Below are 20612 nucleotides of genomic sequence, written 5' to 3' on the forward strand. Positions count from 1 at the left end.
GTTGACAGTTAAACAATCACTTTTAGTGCAATAATAAAACACAAACTATGCTTTTTTGTTAATGTCAGAAGGATTTACTTATTATCTGATGAACAGAGTTTGTTGGTGCGCCAGTTACTAGCTGGGAAAGGCTCTGGCTTCCCTAGTACTGGATAAAGTGGCTAGGAAAAGAATAAATGGTTGTTTTTCTCCCCATTTCTTTAGCAGTCTGTAAACTCTCCTTCACTTCATCCACGCTAGCAATAGGGCTTAAAAAAAAGGAGACGTCTGCGGGTAAGGTGGCTTTGTAATGTAACCTTTCATATAATACAAACGCTTCTGCAACCTGATAGGGCACACTGTTGTCATATAAATAGAACCAACATCATGGATAAAATGCGTTTTCTTCCACCACTTGAGCACAGCATTACAACCCAACAGTAATAAAAAAGGTAAGAATGGAGCCCCTCTTGCAAGTTCAAATCAGAAGCAGTACCTGGAGTCCCAGACGGAGGACTGAGTACCAGCGGGCTTGTGGAGAGGGATGTGAGGACTGCGGCGGCCATCACCTCCTTGTCTGCATGCCCCAGTGGTTTCCTGTAACGGCAGAGAGGCGAGGAGGCTGTTTAACAGATGGATGTGTTCGGTTGGTCAAGCCGCTGACTGAAATCTTAATGGACCAATTCACACCATAATCATTTTCCTGTTGTTTGGACTTTTTTTACTGTTCTTGCTCAAGCGCTGGCGGGGGCTGCGAGTGTCTTTGCCGCTGTCGCTGGATGAATGTCTATTCCTTGATGCTTGAGCACCCACGTGGGCAAAGATGGCCTGTCTGAAAAGTCCTGTCAAAGCTGACTATGAGAAGCTACAACTGCTCCTGTGGGGAGGTGTGTCTCATAGCCATGTGGCAATATCCTTTTTACTCCTGTAATGTGATTTGGAGGAAGGGGATATTTGAATGAGGGGGATATCCAGAACAATTAAACCTATCCATGCACACCATGTTGCAAAGTCAGAGTCACGGTTCCTATACAATCCACAGCCACCAGCAACCTTGAGAAGGTTTGAAATCTGTTTGAGGAACACTTAGTTAGCAGGGCAACCGATTTGAGCAAAATCACCCACAAAGGCTCACATTAAACACATGTATATTTGTTCTTTTTCCATGTTAAGACTTGCTTTTCGCAGACTGCCCAATAATATATTTCAGGCGCCAAGAATCCAACTCCTTTCCCAAGCTGGTGATTGCCAACACAAGACAGACTTTAACAATAAATAGATGGATTGCTGTACATTAAGATCTCAAGTTGTTTATGGGCTGTAATGGAAATCTCCAGCATAATAATAAAAACTGCAAAAAAGCCTCTGTCCCTTGTGTATGCTCCAATACATTTGGAGCATACTGAAAAGTTTGGACACAGGATATTAACAGACTGCAGTATTTTGAGTTATTTCATCCATGGCTTTTTATAAGTGGCCAGGGGGAATTTTGGGAATTGGTAAAAGCGCTTTTAGAATCTGAACGGCAAGCGCAGAGCAGATCCACACATTTTCAGATTTGTTCCTGAGGAGGGGGAATTCGCCCAAAGATCTGCTGCTTTAAAGTGGTGTGAAGACTTGCACACAAGCACCTTGAAACTCATGCAGAGCTACAGCCAGTGCCAGTCCAACCTCTATCCCACTGGCTGGCCTTCAGTGAGCACATTTACTGTGTGAGATAGTATCTATTTATAAGTGATATGCAGGGGAAAGGAAAACACGGGCATAAGAGAAGAGGTCAGCAGGATAAACACTGGAAGTCTCCGCTCACACTTTCACTGCTACACACCCAGGCGTCCGAGAGACCAGCTCTGCACCAGAGGCAGCGTATGGAAATGTGCTCAGTGAAATATTTTTCAACAAAAGACGGTGCATTCTGGCCTCTCAAGAACCCCTCAGCTCTTGAAACCGTGCAAAATAGTTTAATCAAATTCATCAATTTGATCAAATGAGGGCTGCAACAAGGGGTACATTTCAGCTCTTGGAGATTCCTGAGCACGTCATCAAATGAAGGTTTGAGTCTTTGATTGTGCTAATTGATCTGACCCAAGCCACTCCTCAATATATATATATATCCTCCACATTTATTCATAGTCCTGATACACTGCAACAAAAAATTATTTTTACGTAGGGTCATGATTTCTGTATTAAAACATCATAATGTATGAAAAGGTGTACTGAATACATCAATAACAGCTATAAGTACACATGTTTCTAAATATTCATTGCTCATTTTTATTTATATCCTATAATTATGTTGAGAAAAAACTGTAAGTTTAATCCTCTAATGTTTTTAGTCATCTGGTTTAGTTTCACAAAGCCTCAAAAGTTTATCTTGAAAAATTATAGACCTCAGTCATTCTAGTGAGGGCTATAAAAATCCATAAGACAACCCAGTTTTGAGTGTGTTATCCATGAGCAAGGATTTTATGCTTAATGGGATTGCTTCTACTATGAACATTTTACCTAAATGTGTGGTAAGAAAAGTGGTTTGGCAGAATAACACCCAATTGTAACAAATGGGAATCTTAAAAAAAAAGTGTCATACAATGTCTTCAAGGCAAGATAATGACAACATAAAAGGGCAAGAATTTGTCAAATAGCAACTAATTTACTCCCATGTTAAATAAGCCTACATGATGCAGCTGTTTTAATTGGCCCTTGCAAAATACACAAATGTCCAAAATGTAGTGTGGTTGTTCATTTGTTAATAACTACAGATACAGTTTTCAATCATTTCAAGCATTTAATTGCAACTTGTGCATATGAAAAATAAACTGAACTGAACAATCTGTTCTTTATCGATGATTTTCTTGTGCAAATCAGGTGTCCGTGGTAGGTATTCTTACCTGACCTCCTGTAGGAATTACCCTGTCATTCATTGTTGACTGAGAAATGCAAGCATTGTGGGATGAGACTTTTTCCAGGGGAATATTAGTGCACACCATCGCCTTTTCTTTTGCCTCGTTTACAACATACAACCCTGTCACAAGTGTCAATCTCAGCCTTCCATTTGGTGTTTTTGTCATTTCAAATGTCAGTCTAGTCTTTTGAGTATGGTCCAATGCTAAAATTTCACAAAAAGCATTCCACCTTTCAGTATACTGTGAACCAGCTGGATATGGTTGCACTTGCTGACTCAGTGGAATTCTTTTTGAGTCAGTCTGTGCATCAATGTATAGTTTTGTTTACATTTCTGTAACTGCTATGCTAATGGTTGCTAATAATAGAGCTACTACAGGTTAGGAACCCTAGAGGTCACACAATCATAAAACTAAACTCCAGAACTCCATGACCTACCCATAATTTACTTTACTTCTTGGCAATGTGGAAAAAGGATAGTATGAAGCAAGTATAAATTGCTTTGTGAGCTTTTCCTGCAGTGAGATCTGCACAGATCGATTACAGTGTACATTAGTTACCACTTGAACAAAGATAAGATAACAATACTGGAAATACACTTCAGCTTGTAGCAGGATATAATTTCTTCAAAGGGAGGTCCTATTCTACTTTTGCAAAATGTATAAAACAACCTTCAACATATTCTCTTCACATTTTTTGTGATGCTACCAAAATAGAAGTTGGCTGTGACCAATTTAGAACAGTTTCCCCCCCAACTTTACCAGAACTATGTCTGTTCTAGATTACTTTTTTTAATGTGGCACTCAATACAGAAATTTACATACTCTTCATGGAGGGTGAATCGCATGGAAAAACCACTCATTCTTATGTATAAAGCTGCAAAATGTCACAATTAAATGCACATTTCAGCAATGGTCTTTAGTTTCTGCTTTGCACATGGCTTCTTCTCCCACTGTATGCTCAGCGTTGCAGGAGAGACGGAGAAAAAAGAAGCTGCAGCTTTAAGAGTAACTTCTGGTAGCTCCTCCACCCCCACCTCCAGATTCTGCACTGCAACACAACCAGAGCAAACTGGTTTCGGCAGCGAGCAAGGCCAAGCAAGAATCTGGCACAGATCAGCAAAAAGTTTAGACTCTGCCAAAACTTTTTATCTGGGTCAGCTTCCAAATATCACAAAACCAAGGGCTAGATTAACGGCTGACCAAAAAAAAAAATGTTTGTCTTTTCTGTATCCCAAAGAAGTGCAGTGCACTTTGGTAAATGCAAATTGGCACTTCTCCGTAAAAGACAAAATGCTGTATCCTCCATTCAGGCAACATACAACCAGTGGTACACACTGTGTAGTGCGTGTTTTAGAAAGCTATGAAATGTTTTTTTTCCCATTTAATCAATAAAGCAAAAAAAAAATGTCAGTAGCTTACACTTTTATTATACCAGTATGGTTGTATATTACTATCAGGAAAGTACACATTTCTTTAAATGTAAGGGACAATTTATTATCAAGCTAAAATGCACTGTATTCAAACTTTAAAGAATAAAATAAAGAATACTCTTTCCTGCAATTATACTTTCCTGCCATTTCAGACATGCTACTTCACAATGTGTCACTAATTAGTATCTAATGAGGTGCAACTGATTCTTCAATTTCTTAAACAGTAAAAGAAATTTGATTATTTAAAACCTTAATTAACAGTTGTTTGTACTAACCATTTATCTACTGTAAAATGTGACAGTTTCCCGAGTCAAATATGTATCATGTGACTCCTAGTGTAAAGCTTTGGAACATTACTCTGAGTTTCACATTTTTGTTCATGAGGAGAGCTTGTAAAAAAGGAACTTTAAACTACATTTGGAGTCAAACTTGCATTTTTGAAGTCAGTTAAGCTGGGAAAAAGAGGTCTATTGCTTTAGGTTTCCTTTAGGTCTTGAGCTAATGTAGGCCCTGAGAAAAAAAATGTAACTTTGGAAAACTTTCAGTTTCTGCTAAATGCTGTCAGCAAATCCATTTCTTGCTACAAATTCATTGAAATGACATGAATCAGTACTCACTAAAATTAATGAAATTCTGTTACAGTTACTGTGCTTCACAAATTTTACCTCCTAAAAAATGCCTTGATCCACCCAGCATTTATCAGACATATTCCTTAATCCTTTTACAACCTCATGTAAAACAAAGATTCATATAAAAGGCCACAGCCTAGTTCATAAGTTTCAGGAATAACAATGCTGATTATCTATTCAATGTGTCAGAAAAGGGAGGTCTGAGTGGGAATTTTAAAAAGGAAAATTAGCTAGAGCACAAGTCCAAATCTGTCAGAACCTGCGTTGATTCTGTGGATATTGCTTTTGAATGTTTCACACACAAATATAGGAAGTCACCTTTGGGGATTTTTCTTTTCTGAGTCAAACTACAGCCTTGAAATCTTTGCCCTCCTGCACGTATTCAAAGAAAGGCAGGAACTGAAGAGTTCCAGAAAAAAAGAGAGGGAGAAGCGCTGTCTCCTGCCAAAAAATTCAGAAGGAGGCAGCTGCTTAGGATGTTTCAACACAGAAGATGGATCTTTTCCTCTGTACAGAGATGTGACTTTCTATAACAAGGACTAAGCAAGCTGCCCCTTGTTACCAGCATCCCTGATCTAAAATTCACTGTATCAGCCTTGAAATGTTTGCTTTTAAGAGATCACTTTATTAGCCATATACAATTTCTAACATTAGGAATTTGTCTTTTCGCATACCCCAGCTTGCTCTCCATGAGACACACAGGCACACAGACGGGGAGAGAGAAGCTTGGGGTCAGAGCGCAGGGTCAGCCATTATACAGCGCCCTTGGAGCAGTTGGGGTTAAGGGCCTTGCTCAGGATCTCAACGGAGTAGGATTCTTCTGCTGGCTGTGGGATTTGAACCAGCAACCTTCCAGCCACAGGCACAGATCCTTAGCCACAGAGCCACCGCTCCGCCTTTTTTCAAGAAAAAAGTACCAAGAGTGTAAAACCTAAACAATAAATCAATATACAGCAATTAAGTCTGTGTTTATCCTACATATGTAGCTTACACGTAACTTTACATGTACCTTATCACAACTGAAAGAAGGCATCATGATCTCTGTATTTATTTTTAGAGTTCTCATAGTGTTCCACCTTCTGTCCTGTGCTTCCTTTCCAGATTTCTGGTGCTTACATCTACGTATGTCTGTCTCTACATTTCACATGGGAGAGCAAACAGGTCATCATATTCAACACCGGACACCAGCGTGTAGGAATGAGTGGGCGTCACATTGGGATGACTCCAAAATAGCAAAACACAAAATGAGAACGCAAAACATTTCGGCGACTGAAAAGGTTGCTGCTGGGCTGCTAGTAGTAACAGCACTCACTGGCGCATTACAGACCGAGTTCTTGGATTCTAGGATTCAAGAGTTGCTCATTCAAGCTGGAGAAGTGCTGCTAGCTAACCGTGATCAGGAATTTTTGGGAGATGGCACACAATACAACAGCATCATTAGGAGTGTAGGTTTCATCGGCCAGGGTCCTCTCAGAATACCACTACACAGGGACTCCTGTGACTTGACTTGCAACAGCACTGGGGAGTGAAGAGCCACTTATCATGTCAAAGTTAAGTCATGGTAAAGGGCTCTACAAGGGGGCATGCTGGACGAGCACATGCACGCTTATCTCATTCATTCTGGGTACAGGAGTGGGCATCACTGCCAGGGAGCAGCTGACCAATCCAAATGTGTTGGGGGGTATACATTAAAGACAAACTTCTGATCTTGAAATTTAAAAAAATATCCTGCACACTGTAAGGACAGTGATTAGAGTTGTCACTAGTCACTTGAGACAAATGTATCACCAAGTCACTCTTCTATCCCCCCCATCCATTTTTTTAAGCACTTCATTCAATTCAGGGGAACCGGAGCAAGCAACTGGTGCGAGTCAGGACACACACAGGATGGGAAACCTGTCCACAGGCGGGCACACAGACACAGACACACTCACAGGAGGGCCAATTTTCCCAGAAGCCAATAATCCACCAGTATAGTTTTGAACCGTGTGAGGAAACCGGAGCACCTAGAAGAAAACTATGCGAACACAAGGAGTACCTTCAAACTCCACGCGGACAGCACCCCAGCTCTGGAGCTGAACACAAAGCCCTAGCTCTGCAAGGCAGCAATGCTAACCACTGTCAACACTGGCCCCAAGTCACTCGAAATTCACTACGCTGACAACACTGATTCCGCAACATTGCCTGCTGTTACCACTCAGGAAGTATTCTGTACTCTTAATTCTAGGTTCAATTCCTCTTTGGGGAAAAAAAGTACTCAATCAGAACGATGGTGATTTTACTAGTTATCTAAAATAATCTGCCACAAATACTAACCCACACACTTGTATTTAAGGAAAGAGCTCTGAAGTGTGACATACCATTTTTTTTCCTTTCTGTATAAAAATGAGCAAAGTTTGTGACAGCAATCGCATAACCTAATATGTAGTGAAAACTTTGCACACACCACAGCAGACATGGCTATAAAAGTAGGAGTACTCTGGCACTCATTCACAGATCTTCATCAAAAGAGCAAATTTCTGTAGATACACCTGGCACTTTTTTGGTCCCACACTTCCAAAACCAGGCCTCTCCTGGAGTGAAAGGCAGCTTCACAGAATATACAAATTTAAAACCCAGATGGCAGATAGGTTGTTTTGATAAGAATGTCCCATTTTGCAGATCTACACTTAAGGAATATCCAAAAATGCAGAACAGTTAATGGAAAGATGTCTTTATAAAGATGCCTGGCTTCAAACATATTACAGGAGTAATGTTCTAAACAATTTATTTCATGGACAGGTTGCAGCAAGCACAGGGCTGTACTACAGCCTTCATCGCTGCAAGTGTCAACCAATAGCTGGTTTAAATAAGCTGCCAGGCAGTGTGAGATAGGACTCTGAAGGAATGGGTTGATTAAACGGCGTCTTTCCAATTGGCTGGATGGAGGCCAACAGCTCCAATATAAGCATCTGAATAACAAGCAAAAACTTTGGCATGGAGTTAATGTTAACTCCTACAGGATAACTGGCTGCCAATTAGCTGAGGGGAAAAAAAAACTTAGACACTGTACCACAGGGATTATTTGTGCACAGTGCTTAGTCTGTTTCTAGTTTTCTAGTTCAGCTCTTCGCAGGGCTGTGCAAAAAAAATCGACACCGCAAGAAACAACAGAAATATGAGAAGGATTTACTGGCAGAAAAGTCTACGAGAACCTTTACTAGTGCTTTTCATTTCCGGTAGTATTTTGATAGCTCATAGTTCAACAAGACATTGGTTGCAGTGAGTAAATCCATATCCAATCCGATTACACCAGCCACCTACAGTCAACCTAATAAACAGACTTTAACTCTACAATAAATGCATGTGCATGGTATTAGCCAAGAGGCTGTGAGAATAAGAATAATTACATTACAGTAAGATCACTTCCTTTGCTTCAGAACTTTTAATTGATTGCACTCCAAGTTTTCTAAAGGCTTATTTTAAATAGCCATTAGCACAAGAAACCACCTTACTTGTCTCCCCTGTCTCCTCAATGAACTTTAAGCCTCCACAGAAACTTTGTCGTCAATATGGTACCAATAATGCAAGCCTCAGGAATTGTTAAATTATTCCCAAAGAGAAACTTCAAACAATTTTCTTAGGGCTCAAAAAAAAAAACCAACTTGTTGAAAACTTGCAGTGACGGCTCTGATTACAAGTCGGAGGAGAGAGAGAACAAAAACAAACAGCCCTAAGGGCGAAAGCTGGGCTCTGAAGACAAGATCTCTAGGGGAAGACGAGAGAGTGCTGTGCACTGACTGTACCGTCAGATCCTTAAATCCAGCAGCGTTAACTTCGGAGCTACTCCTGAATATTTTAACAGATGAAAAAAGAAAACATCTCTGTGCATTCGTGAAGTAAACATGGGTTTGGATTTGACTACATTTCAGTTATGTCTGCTCTTCTTTTCATTTAATCGGATCCAAAATCCAAATGACACACAACCACTACAAACATAACACATCTACTGTAGAATATGTACATGAGGACACACATATTATAGCAACACTGAATGGCAACATTTAAGACCTCATGCAACCTGGGATAACGGGGCTGTGAATAATCATCCTATAAATTTTCAGGGGAGGCAGGGCTTTGCTATACAATTAGAGACTGTCTACACTTTAAGAAATTCTTTTTCTCAGAAACAATGCGGTTCAGAAATGCAGACAAGCGTACAGCACAGAGAGTCCTTATGAACCCAATGCTCTTCAGCAGCATGCCCTCACTGAACCACTGTGACCATCAAAAACGATATGTCTAGACTTCACTGGCAGCATTGTTGGCATAGAACATGAAGAGAAACGTCGTCAAAACTTAAGAAATGAAACTGTAAATGCTAACAAAGAGGAGATGGATCATTTGCTCCCACCTAAAAAAGACTAATAGAAATTAAAAGGTACCTTCTGCAGTTTTAATTATAGCTTTGCAGGTGCCAACGTGTTGCTAGGGGAGCGTAAGTAGAGACACTAAATTTTATTATAATTTCCACAACATTATCAGCCTTGAACACTGAAAAAGTTTAATCCCCCCCCAAAAAATGTGATCACAGTTTTATCTCCCCTCAAATAATAAAATACAATACAATTACAATATGATAGAAAAAGAAATAAATATCACACAGGAACACACAAGCTGGCCTCGGCAAGGGACAATGAGTCACTATTGATGTTATAAAATCAACGGCCCGTTCACGTTTCATCTTTTTTCCACCCCTTAAAAATTAATATTGGATTTTGTCATTGTCCCTCATCAAATCTGGCAATATTCTCAAGCACTCAAAAACAGCAGTGTAAAAAGAGATACCAAGTCAGTGTTAAGTATCGGTAACAGTTAGCTTTGGTTCCCTGAAAGAGTTGCTACAATTATCTCCTAATGCCTACAAATCCCTTTATGCTGGGGGCTCCATACCAAAGGCCTAACAAGTCTGACAGGTCTGTCTGGGACTTGGTATGTAGGGATCATCATTGCTACATCCCTATTCGCTGTGAAAACTGCAGTGAATAGCAATTCTGTTCAGGGAACCAAGGTTACCTTTGTAACTGGTTCCCTTTAAAGTGCAGGATTCTGCCACTGCCTTATGATTGTGCAGCACAGCAGGTTGCAAAGACGAACTCATGGTACAACTCAGAAGGGGGACTCCTTGCCAGTCAAGGTCCTAGTCACTGCCTCTTTCGTACTCCAGCTCCATCTGGCACAAGGCTGGGGACATCAAGCAAAGGTCAGGTCACTGCTGCCAGGATCCTGGAGCCGGAGTTGGCAGGTGCTGACAGTCCATCGTGTCTAGGCTGCAGAACCTAGTAAATCTACGTGAAAGGAGAAGCCCACACAACAGCATTACTGATATTCTGTACAGTGACCCATGAAGAAGAGTCCATGAGGCTGCAGTGTCCTTCAAAGTTTGGTCAGAGACCTTTGAGGCTGCAGGCACAACACTGAAACCAACAGACTCTCTGGTGGCTTCAATAATTCCATCAGACTAACCTTGCTTTGCCATTTTCCTTGGCACTGATCAATACAGCAAACACATATCTCTACCTGACACCAAGATACAGCATCAGACAGGTACTGTATCCCACTGTCCAGAGGTGTCTTGGTCATGTGAAGCATTGCAGGCTAGCCTCTATGGCCCCAGTGAAAATAATGACTCAAGCTGCTGTATGATGGCCAGATCGCAAGGTCTTGTATTCTTTGCCTCTGCATGACATTCCTGGAAGTGATGAAAAGACTTCCTCGTGTCATTCCTTAAGCCTGTATACACGCAGCTGATAAGACAGAAATGAAGGAAAAGTTACAGGTCCTCGTTCGACACTGCTAGCAAGTCTTTGGGGCTTAAAAAACGACACAATAGTCCTCAACAGGTTTATATTGGTATTTATTCTTGCCACCTCTTCTGCACGAATAAGCTGCCAAGATACTATCCTGAACACCTTTCATGTTACAAGAAACATGAAAGGTTGTTCATGTTAAATAATTCAACCACATCCAAACTGATCCAGTACTTTAATTAGATTTGCACATTAAAAGCAAATAATGGGTATATGGAACATACTGTGAAAGCCTTCTGTAGACTCTGAAGCACTGGAGAACTCTGAACTAGATCTTAAAAGGCTTCTTGATCAATAAGCTGTCAGCATGATAAGACATGCAAAATTGTCTCCTTTGTAACTTTTTCTTGTGGTGTAATTAGCTCAATACCAAATAGCAGATTACTATGAATGATGTTCTGATTAAAATCCAATTTAGGACAAGCATAGTTGATGTTCAACAAAAAACAAATTAACATTTTAATGCACACAGTGTTGCATCGTAGGGTACAAAAATGTCAGGTTTCTTTTTTCTTGAGAAACCCTTTTCAAGAATTTACTCCATTGGGCTATCAGTTTAAACACAATCAACCTGAAGTCTGTAATTATTAAATAATGCTACTATTAATTCTAAAATATCAAAAATAAAACTGCAGGTTACCAGATGCACTCTATGCTCAGTTAGAGAAGACAATACAAGAGTCTTGATTTTACAGGCCAAAAGTTTGCCTTTGCTACTGGAGACATCAGAGTCTTCCTAAACCCTCTGCTGACAATGCATAGAGCAATATTTATGCCTTCTGCAATAGCTCATTATTTAAACCTACTATATTATAAAATAAGACTGAGATCAAATCAAAACTTGTAAATTCTAAACCTACAGTTCGGAGGCAGCTTTCTGCTTTGCATAGGCCTTTTCTGCTTTTACCTGAAGAAAAGACGCAATGAGGCACTTAAACTGTAATTTGAGATTGGCAGGTGGACTGAAGTTTTTAATTTAATCCAGACCTAAAACCTCAGATTTGTACATATAAACACAAAATTATCCTTCGTGGCTAAATTCTATTTATAAATGTCAAGCTCAAAACGAGAACTCAGGTTACACTGATTTTATATGATTAATGGTGTTTATTTATCTTCAGAGAACTCTTGGCAGACGTCACGAATGGGCACTTGGTTTGGAAAAAAAGCACTATATATATAACACATCTCTAGTTACTGATACAGCATTAATCACCTAGTGCATGCTATGTGACTGAATGCTGGAATACACCAAATAGGAACCTTTAAGTGAGAAACAGAAGAATCCTTAAACCAAAGTCAATGTAGAAACTCCAAAAGACAGTATCTACCTGCTAATGTTACAGTTATACTACATTTTGTAATTAGGAAAAAAAATGGATTTTTTCATAAAGGCTGGAACCATTCCCTTTGTTGAACAGAAAACATGTTGTCTAACCTAATCACCTTTATTCTGTTGAGGGTCTTGGGCCTCAGTGCATATCATATACTGTATACACAAATACTTAGAATGAATAAACTGCAGTGAATGAAAATGCAAAGACAAGTAACTAGCGCTTCAGTACAGTTTCTAACGCTATTCACAAGGAAGATATTTCCCTACCCAGAACTGTGCTGGCCAGACAGAATTTGAATATGTAACAATGCAGCTAAATCAAGCAAAACTACCTATAGCCAGACCTATTGTCAGACTTCCATCCCATGACTAGAACCCTCCCAGAGAAGGACATCAGCTTCATTCTGAATCACTGCTACTGAGAACAGAGCATATAGCCTCTGTACAGTGACATGAGAAAGGAACTTCTCTCTGGAAAAAAAAAATAAGCCTTGTGTTTTCAGGAAGTTGATTAGTGTCACATTATTTGGCAGAGAGAATGCTAACATATAAAATGCAAGCTCAGCAAAATACTAGTTTTACCCAGCTAAAATTAGCAACAAAAGCTTTAACCACAGTTTTTTAAAAGCATGAGTTTTATTTCAGAGTTTAGGAGGGCCAAAAACTGACTATAAGTGCTTAATAATGTGTTTAAGTACAAATAATGTTGTAAAAAATGTTTGGATGGCAAAACAAAGGGAGAAAAAGGAGATAATATAAACACGGCATGTCCTTTCAATATATTCCACTGAAAATATATTTTTAGCATCTTTAGGAAGAAATTAATGTTGTTTAGGAAATATTATTTTGTTACAAAGAGCAATGTTAAGGTCATGCATGGAATTGTTTTACTGCAAAACAATATGAGCATGAAGAAAATGTAACAAGTTCATGAAACTGGCTGAACTAAACAAATCTGTTTCAATAAAAGATTAAACATCTGAATTTTGGGGAAAATAACATGAAAAACTTAACATCAATAGAAAAGGGGTAGGCTGTATTTTATGGAAAACAGCCCAGGAGAATCCTAACATTCATCTGGGAGACAGGAAGTGTATCAGTGCTTTCTGCATTACTTGCTATCACTTTCCTGTTTGTTCAGCTTCATATTAAGTGTAATGTGCTTAACCTTGGGATGAGCAAGATTCAGTTTGGAAACACTACAGTGTCTCAGAGCAATGAATCCACCCGGCTTTACTTTTCATTGGTGTATTTCTATTAAATTGTGTGCATCTGTACAGTAAGTCATCTATAAAGCTAGAATTCTGTGATCTTTTAAAGACATACTGTATGGGCATATTTTAAAACATTTAAAATAAAAAATCCTGAAACTACACTTTTCAATTATTACATTGAAATAGGAGAAGTCATGGGTATGCTTGGGTGAACAGAGTGTCACAGGCCGCAAACCTTTCTGCAACCCTTAAAAATTGATAAGGGACTTCAAAATGTTGTCAGTCAGTGGAGCACTTGGTTAAAGGGAAAACAGTTTTCTTCATTCTTAGTGAATGAAGGACATATACAGGATTTTTTTTAGTTACAAATTCACATTCACTTGGGTTATCATCTAACAAACATTTATAATTGGGTAATTTGAATATTAAGAATTATTAGGTATTTATCATATAAACTATGATCTAAACCTCATAAGTATTGTAGCGGCGAGGCTTAATAATAAGGCAGAATTAAGTGTTTCTGAGCTTCCCAAATGAGGCCCCATTTCTCTGTTCATCTCTGTGGTGCAGCCACAGAGAGACCATTAGGGTGATTTAAGGTTTCCTAGGACAGCTCCCAAAGGGGGGTGCACTTAGCTAAGCCTGGCTATCATGATCAATGGTCATCCACTGGCGCCTATCAGTCTAGGGAGTGCCGGATGGACATCTGGACTGCATTACTAAGTGTCAGGACTAAGTGACTCATATCTCACCTTGATCAACCAATCAGGGACTGGTAGGGCTGAGTAACCCACGTGGGACTCTGATGCCCATGGAACTTTCAGCCAATCAACAAGCTGAAGTTCCTCCAGGTAAAAACAGGCAACACAGGCCTGGAGATTCAGATTCAACAAGACTCCAGATTCAACAAGATTCAGATTCAGATTCAGTAAGATTCTGGAGAGGATTCTGTGGACTGTTCTAAAGGGAATTCAAAGGAGAATTCCAGGGCAGGACGGCCCAGGAGCAGAAGGCTCCCAAGGGCAGGACATTCTCGCAGCGCGCCTCCTGACCATCCCGAGACTCAGCCCGGACAACCACGGAACGGCCAGTGTGTCCGAGTGCCAGGACTTTCCTTTGTTCTAAGAGTCTAGAGTGGAGGTTGCCAGAGAGTAACCAGCAGCAGGCCTCGTGGACAGGTCAGAACTGTGGACAGCTGAATCACTATTCAGAACTAGCTCTTCATCAGGAACGAACCAGTCCTCTTCCTGACTTGCTGGGACCCACAGTCATCTTTTCTCCTGTGCACAAACTTTGCTAGTTAAAGCCAACACTAACTAGCCGGTCAGTGAGCATCAGCAGCGCACCGTCGCAAGCCGCACAGCACAGCCTGGCACGGAGCCAGAGAGCGCGGATTGGACAGCAACAGCCTGCAACTGTTTCTTTGTGCCTGCAGGAGATCTGAATCCCCAGAAATTGGATGAGTATTCAACTTCAATGCATTACAGCTCGAGAATTCAATTGTTATCCAAACCAGTTGATATCAGTTTAATTCCTAAGAGTTATGTACTTGTTTTGAGTATCTAATGTAGAAGTTGTAACCAAGTTCATTTATGAAACGGTCTAAATGAATGATATACTGAACGTATGTCCTCTTGATGTGTAACACTTCGTAACTGATTGAATATATACCTTTTGTATTCTGATAACCCTCTCGATAAGATCTGTTAGGTTTACATGCATATTCTATGTATTAATAAATGTATCCTCGTGTATTAGTACCTGTGTGTGCGCGTTGTTTGAGTTATGTCGCGTGGTTGGATTCTAAAGCCATCAAAAGAATCAACTTTGTGATTTACTGCTACAATTAATAATTGTCTCAGTAAATGCCCAAACCCTACAGAACTGGTGCCTTCAGAGAGCCACTATGATTACATATTTGGCGTCCCTGAACGGCTATGAAACACTACATTTATGGCGTCCCTGGGTGGGCGTGGCAAGACTGAAATGAATCAACCAAGCGGAATAATTCATATAAAACGCCGCGGGTTTCATACACGACAATACAGTGTGCTGAAAGCCGAAAGGAAAAAAGTTCCCCTTGCTCTTTAAGCAGTGCTTGATTGTTTTGTGATCTTTTGCAATCTACCGGGTTGATTGCATACTTGATCTTGTGGTTTTCTGTGGTAAAACTGTGATTTCGTGCTTAAAAGTAATACTCTTTAAGTTTAACGATGGTTGCTAAAAGGTCTGAATTCGAGTCGCTATTAAGCACTCTCTCTAGCAGCGACAAGTCTGACCACGATCTCTTCCATATCTCCGTCAGCGGAGAAGCTAGAAGAATAAATCTCCATTCTCTGAGAGAGCTAGCGAAGGACATAGAGAGATTTGACCCCGCAGTGTCAGAGAATAATATCGAGAGTTATATTCAAGACCTCAGGTATAACCTGCAGTTCCTGCCAAACGCCACAGAACAGGAGAAAGTGTTTCTGGTCAGGAAAACTACCAGCAGAGCTGTACATGAGTGGATGGCTAGGCAGATGAAAGAAGTCTGTAATGACTTTGAGCAGCTATGTCAAGCACTTATCGAAGAATACAGTGCGTTTATTGACCCGACTGCCGCGATAGCCGCCGCCCTTAACATTAAGCACGAGAGAGCAGAGTCCCCTCGCGAATATTACGAGAGACTTAGACGAACTTATTTTGCAGGGCGAAATTATGAGGGTTGCGAAGAGAACACACATTTCAAGGGTTTATTCATTGCGAATCTCCACCCGTCAGTCAGAAAGATGATCTTAATGCATACAGATGCACAGACCATGAAAATGACTGATATTAAGAGATTCGCGCAGAAAGCCTGGGAGTATGATGTCCAAAGTCGCTCTGAGCAAAAAGCTGCTAAAGCGACTGTGTTCGCCGTCAGAGCCAGCAGGGTTAATTCCCCCCTGCTCGAAGGAGCACAGGCTCCTGAGCTGGCTAAGCCCCGTTCCAAAGCACTCACACAGGACCGCACCCAGCGTCCTAAGTGCCATGAGAACACCGGGGAAGGGAAAGGGCTAGAAAAGGCTGAACAAAAGGATTCAGTAGCCACCCGCCTGGCCAGGCTTGAACAAGCTTTATTAGGACAGGGACAACCGCTCCCCAAGGCTGCCGGAAGCGTGAATGAGCTGATACTCTCCACTGGAGGAGGCGGAGACCCGCCCCCTCCCACTCCCTCAGTCTATCTGATTGAGCGGAAGGGTTCCTGCCTGGATGAGGTCAGCCACTCCCAAGTGAGTGCTGACTCCACCCCTGAAGTCACAGAGCAGGCAGTAAAACACAGAGGAAAAGCAGGAAGCTTTTACCTCAAGGCTGCCATGGGAGATGTCTTACCCAGTGAGACACTGATTGACACTGAGGTTGAAAGGTGTTTGATGTCACACGGCAAGCTCAAACGGGTTGAAAAAGAAAAGGGCATGCGACTCAGAGTGGAACCTTTGGTGGATCACCAGAAAGGCAAAGTGTGGAAACAGGTCAAGGCTCCTAAGCCTTCTGTACAGAAGGAAAGGGGGGCCAAGAGGCAGACTGTGCTCACACAGTGCCCACCGAACACAGAGGCCTATGTGAAGATTCCTTCTGTTCCCTCTGGACAAGAAATAAAAATATTTTCTTGTTCCCCGGATATACAGGGAAGTCGTGCCCTGGCCAAGGTCCCAACAGCCTCCATGCCACAGGAGCGGTGCTCCGAGCAGCCGCCTGATCCACCAGGTAAAGCACACACCTTTTACATCCCTAAAGAGGAGCAGATCTCCCCACCTGGCGATGAAAAGGAGCTTTCCCTGTGCACCCTGGCACCCAAGAGGGGTCAGGACCACCACCCTGCAGTGGTGGAAGGGATCCAGATGGCAGGAGAGCAGGTTGGTGATGTAGCCCTCGCCCTTAGCCCTGAGAGGTCCTCTATTAGTGAGGATCTGCTTGAGCAGCTGTCACGGGGCCACCGCCAGGTGCCCCTGGTGCAACATTCACAGGTTAGACAGGAGGTCCAGCTGGACGCTGAGACTACTGCGCTGTGGACACACCTGATCCCAGATGCCGATTCCCTCTGCTGGGACCCAGGGAACCTGCAGTCAGGTAACATTATTTCTCACAACTACCAGGTAGTGAGTGAGACTGACCTGATTGTTCCTGCCTCAACGGCAGGGTTGCCAACACACCCAGTCCCCCAGAAGGGACAGGGAATGAAAGCCGAGCCGGTTTTCTTACAGCCACCAGCTCAGTCTGTCAGTCTGAGTCTGACCAACAGTGGTTCAGCCAGACTGGAGCTGGATGGTCAAGTCACCCGCCTGCCAGTGCAGGACATCGCAAAGAGGGGTGTCAGAATCCCCGCCTGCACTGACATGGGCCTGGTGGGTGATAGCGAGTTCGAAGACAGTGAACTAGCTATCCCAGTGCTGGGGCAGCTCCCTGAACCCCTAGCGAGGGAAGGGGGGAGCGAGCAGGTGTCCTACACCCACGCCCAGCGAACGATTGTAAACATGCCGATAGAGGGATTCCTCAATCAGGAAGTGTGCAGGGTGGACCTGAACAGTGAGAATGGGATAACAATCTCAGATCACTCAGGTGCTCCAGATGACCACTCAGCCGAGGGTCAGGCATGCTCCACCGCTGCACCACCCCCTGCAGGGTTCCTAGAGCACAGGCATGAACAAATCAAAAAAGCAGATGCCCTGGAAATGGAGGAGCAGCATCAGCAGCTGTGTCAGATCTCCCCAGATTTCCAGGATGTTGGTGCCCAAGATGCCACATGGCATACTGAGAAAGACACCATGTACACGCTGCGCCAGCTTAGAAAGGCAACAGTCACTCAGAAGGAGATGACTGGGATCAGCCACCCGAAAAGACTTTTGGGAAGACTGATTGCTGCCGCCACTGTTGCACGTTTGCTTTTTCTGGTAGGTTTGTGTGCTGCTGGCACTCTCATCCTGACTGCCCCAAGAAGGCAGGTGTCAGAGATGCCAGAGGGTAGTGACAGACTGTATCGACAGCAGCAAAAGTTGGAAAGCTTAGGGAAAACCCTACAGGCAACTTCCTATGCAACAGGGTTAAACCTTATTCCCCAACCAGTGGACATGATTGTTGGTGTTATACAGTGGGTTTATGCTTGTGTGCAACAGGCCAGAATGTTGACACAAGACCTGTTAAGGGAGTTTAGTGCCACTGTAGCCAGTCTAACCACGGCACAAATCCCAACCCACTCGATTCCACTCTTCTCAGTAGAGGAGTATGTGACATTAACCCCATCGCTCATAGCTCACCCAGAAGGCAATCCAAGATTGAATTCGGTTCCAAATCTTGAGATGGGTATGGCTACCAAAGCTATCCATTGGCTGTGTCTAAACGATTCACCAATGAAGGGTGTAAAGCTACTAATGGGCAGAGGGAGGTTAATGAACCCCATGAAGAGCAGGTGGGACGTAAATGGCTGGTCAACACACCACATTTAACTGACACTATGACTTGTGACAGGCATGATACAGCTACCGCAATGCAGCTACCTAATCAAACAGTTCCTGTAAGTTCCCGAGGAGGCCATAGTACAGCTTGAACTTAACACTGTACGGTCTGGAACCAGACAATATAAGACCAAACTTGAGGTCGTGGATGCCTTCAGGTGCCACACTATTGAATTGGATAGAAATCCAAGAAACAGTAAGCCCTGAAGAGGTACAGGTAGTTGAGTTTGCTTTAATGGAACAAACCTCCAAACCACCCTAGCAGATACCCAACACAGGTGTTCTGGTTTATCGGGGGGCTGGGAACAGGAACTGTTGTTATTGTAACACTACCGCCGGGTAGCTGGATCATGACTGGATGTACTCTGAATGCTGTACTCTCACATCAAGATGTACTCTGGGTAGCACGAATGAGTCAAAGGTAGCATGTCAAAAGAAAGGAAGTGACTTCTCCCCAAATATCTACCACAGAGGTATCAGATATTGACAGTGAACTTCCTGATGTGTAATTCCTAGACTTAGATAATGTCTCCTACCGTGTTTATACATACTCCAGATGTTATTCATCCTGTTTGTATCCAATGCTGGTTCTGGTATGAATTCTCGAGGAGTAATGTGGACATTTAAGATTAATGTTCTAATGGCAAGGGACATCACTTAACTCTGTTTTTGTTTTGAAGGCAACAACGCCTCAGGACCTCGTGACCTTCAAAAAGGGGGGATATGTAGCGGCGAGGCTTAATAATAAGGCAGAATTAAGTGTTTCTGAGCTTCCCAAATGAGGCCCCATTTCTCTGTTCATCTCTGTGGTGCAGCCACAGAGAGACCATTAGGGTGATTTAAGGTTTCCTAGGACAGCTCCCAAAGGGGGGTGCACTTAGCTAAGCCTGGCTATCATGATCAATGGTCATCCACTGGCGCCTATCAGTCTAGGGAGTGCCGGATGGACATCTGGACTGCATTACTAAGTGTCAGGACTAAGTGACTCATATCTCACCTTGATCAACCAATCAGGGACTGGTAGGGCTGAGTAACCCACGTGGGACTCTGATGCCCATGGAACTTTCAGCCAATCAACAAGCTGAAGTTCCTCCAGGTAAAAACAGGCAACACAGGCCTGGAGATTCAGATTCAACAAGACTCCAGATTCAACAAGATTCAGATTCAGATTCAGTAAGATTCTGGAGAGGATTCTGTGGACTGTTCTAAAGGGAATTCAAAGGAGAATTCCAGGGCAGGACGGCCCAGGAGCAGAAGGCTCCCAAGGGCAGGACATTCTCGCAGCGCGCCTCCTGACCATCCCGAGACTCAGCCCGGACAACCACGGAACGGCCAGTGTGTCCGAGTGCCAGAACTTTCCTTTGTTCTAAGAGTCTAGAGTGGAGGTTGCCAGAGAGTAACCAGCAGCAGGCCTCGTGGACAGGTCAGAACTGTGGACAGCTGAATCACTATTCAGAACTAGCTCTTCATCAGGAACGAACCAGTCCTCTTCCTGACTTGCTGGGACCCACAGTCATCTTTTCTCCTGTGCACAAACTTTGCTAGTTAAAGCCAACACTAACTAGCCGGTCAGTGAGCATCAGCAGCGCACCGTCGCAAGCCGCACAGCACAGCCTGGCACGGAGCCAGAGAGCGCGGATTGGACAGCAACAGCCTGCAACTGTTTCTTTGTGCCTGCAGGAGATCTGAATCCCCAGAAATTGGATGAGTATTCAACTTCAATGCATTACAGCTCGAGAATTCAATTGTTATCCAAACCAGTTGATATCAGTTTAATTCCTAAGAGTTATGTACTTGTTTT

General features: G+C 42.5%; 1 protein-coding gene across 2 annotated transcripts in view; it reads right to left on the reverse strand.

Annotated features, from left to right (window-relative positions):
* The window catches only part of slc2a4rg (SLC2A4 regulator), a 62008-nt gene that overhangs the window by 12258 nt on the left and 29138 nt on the right, over positions 1-20612 (reverse strand). For both annotated transcript variants that reach the window (XM_088937425.1, XM_088937426.1), the window contains exon 3: positions 476-576. In XM_088937425.1, coding sequence (XP_088793551.1) covers positions 476-576 — 101 coding nt within the window. The remainder of the gene's footprint in view (positions 1-475; positions 577-20612) is intronic.

Source organism: Atractosteus spatula, chromosome 19, assembly GCF_055471065.1.
Source record: "Atractosteus spatula isolate fAtrSpa1 chromosome 19, fAtrSpa1.hap1, whole genome shotgun sequence".
NCBI lineage: Eukaryota > Metazoa > Chordata > Actinopteri > Semionotiformes > Lepisosteidae > Atractosteus > Atractosteus spatula.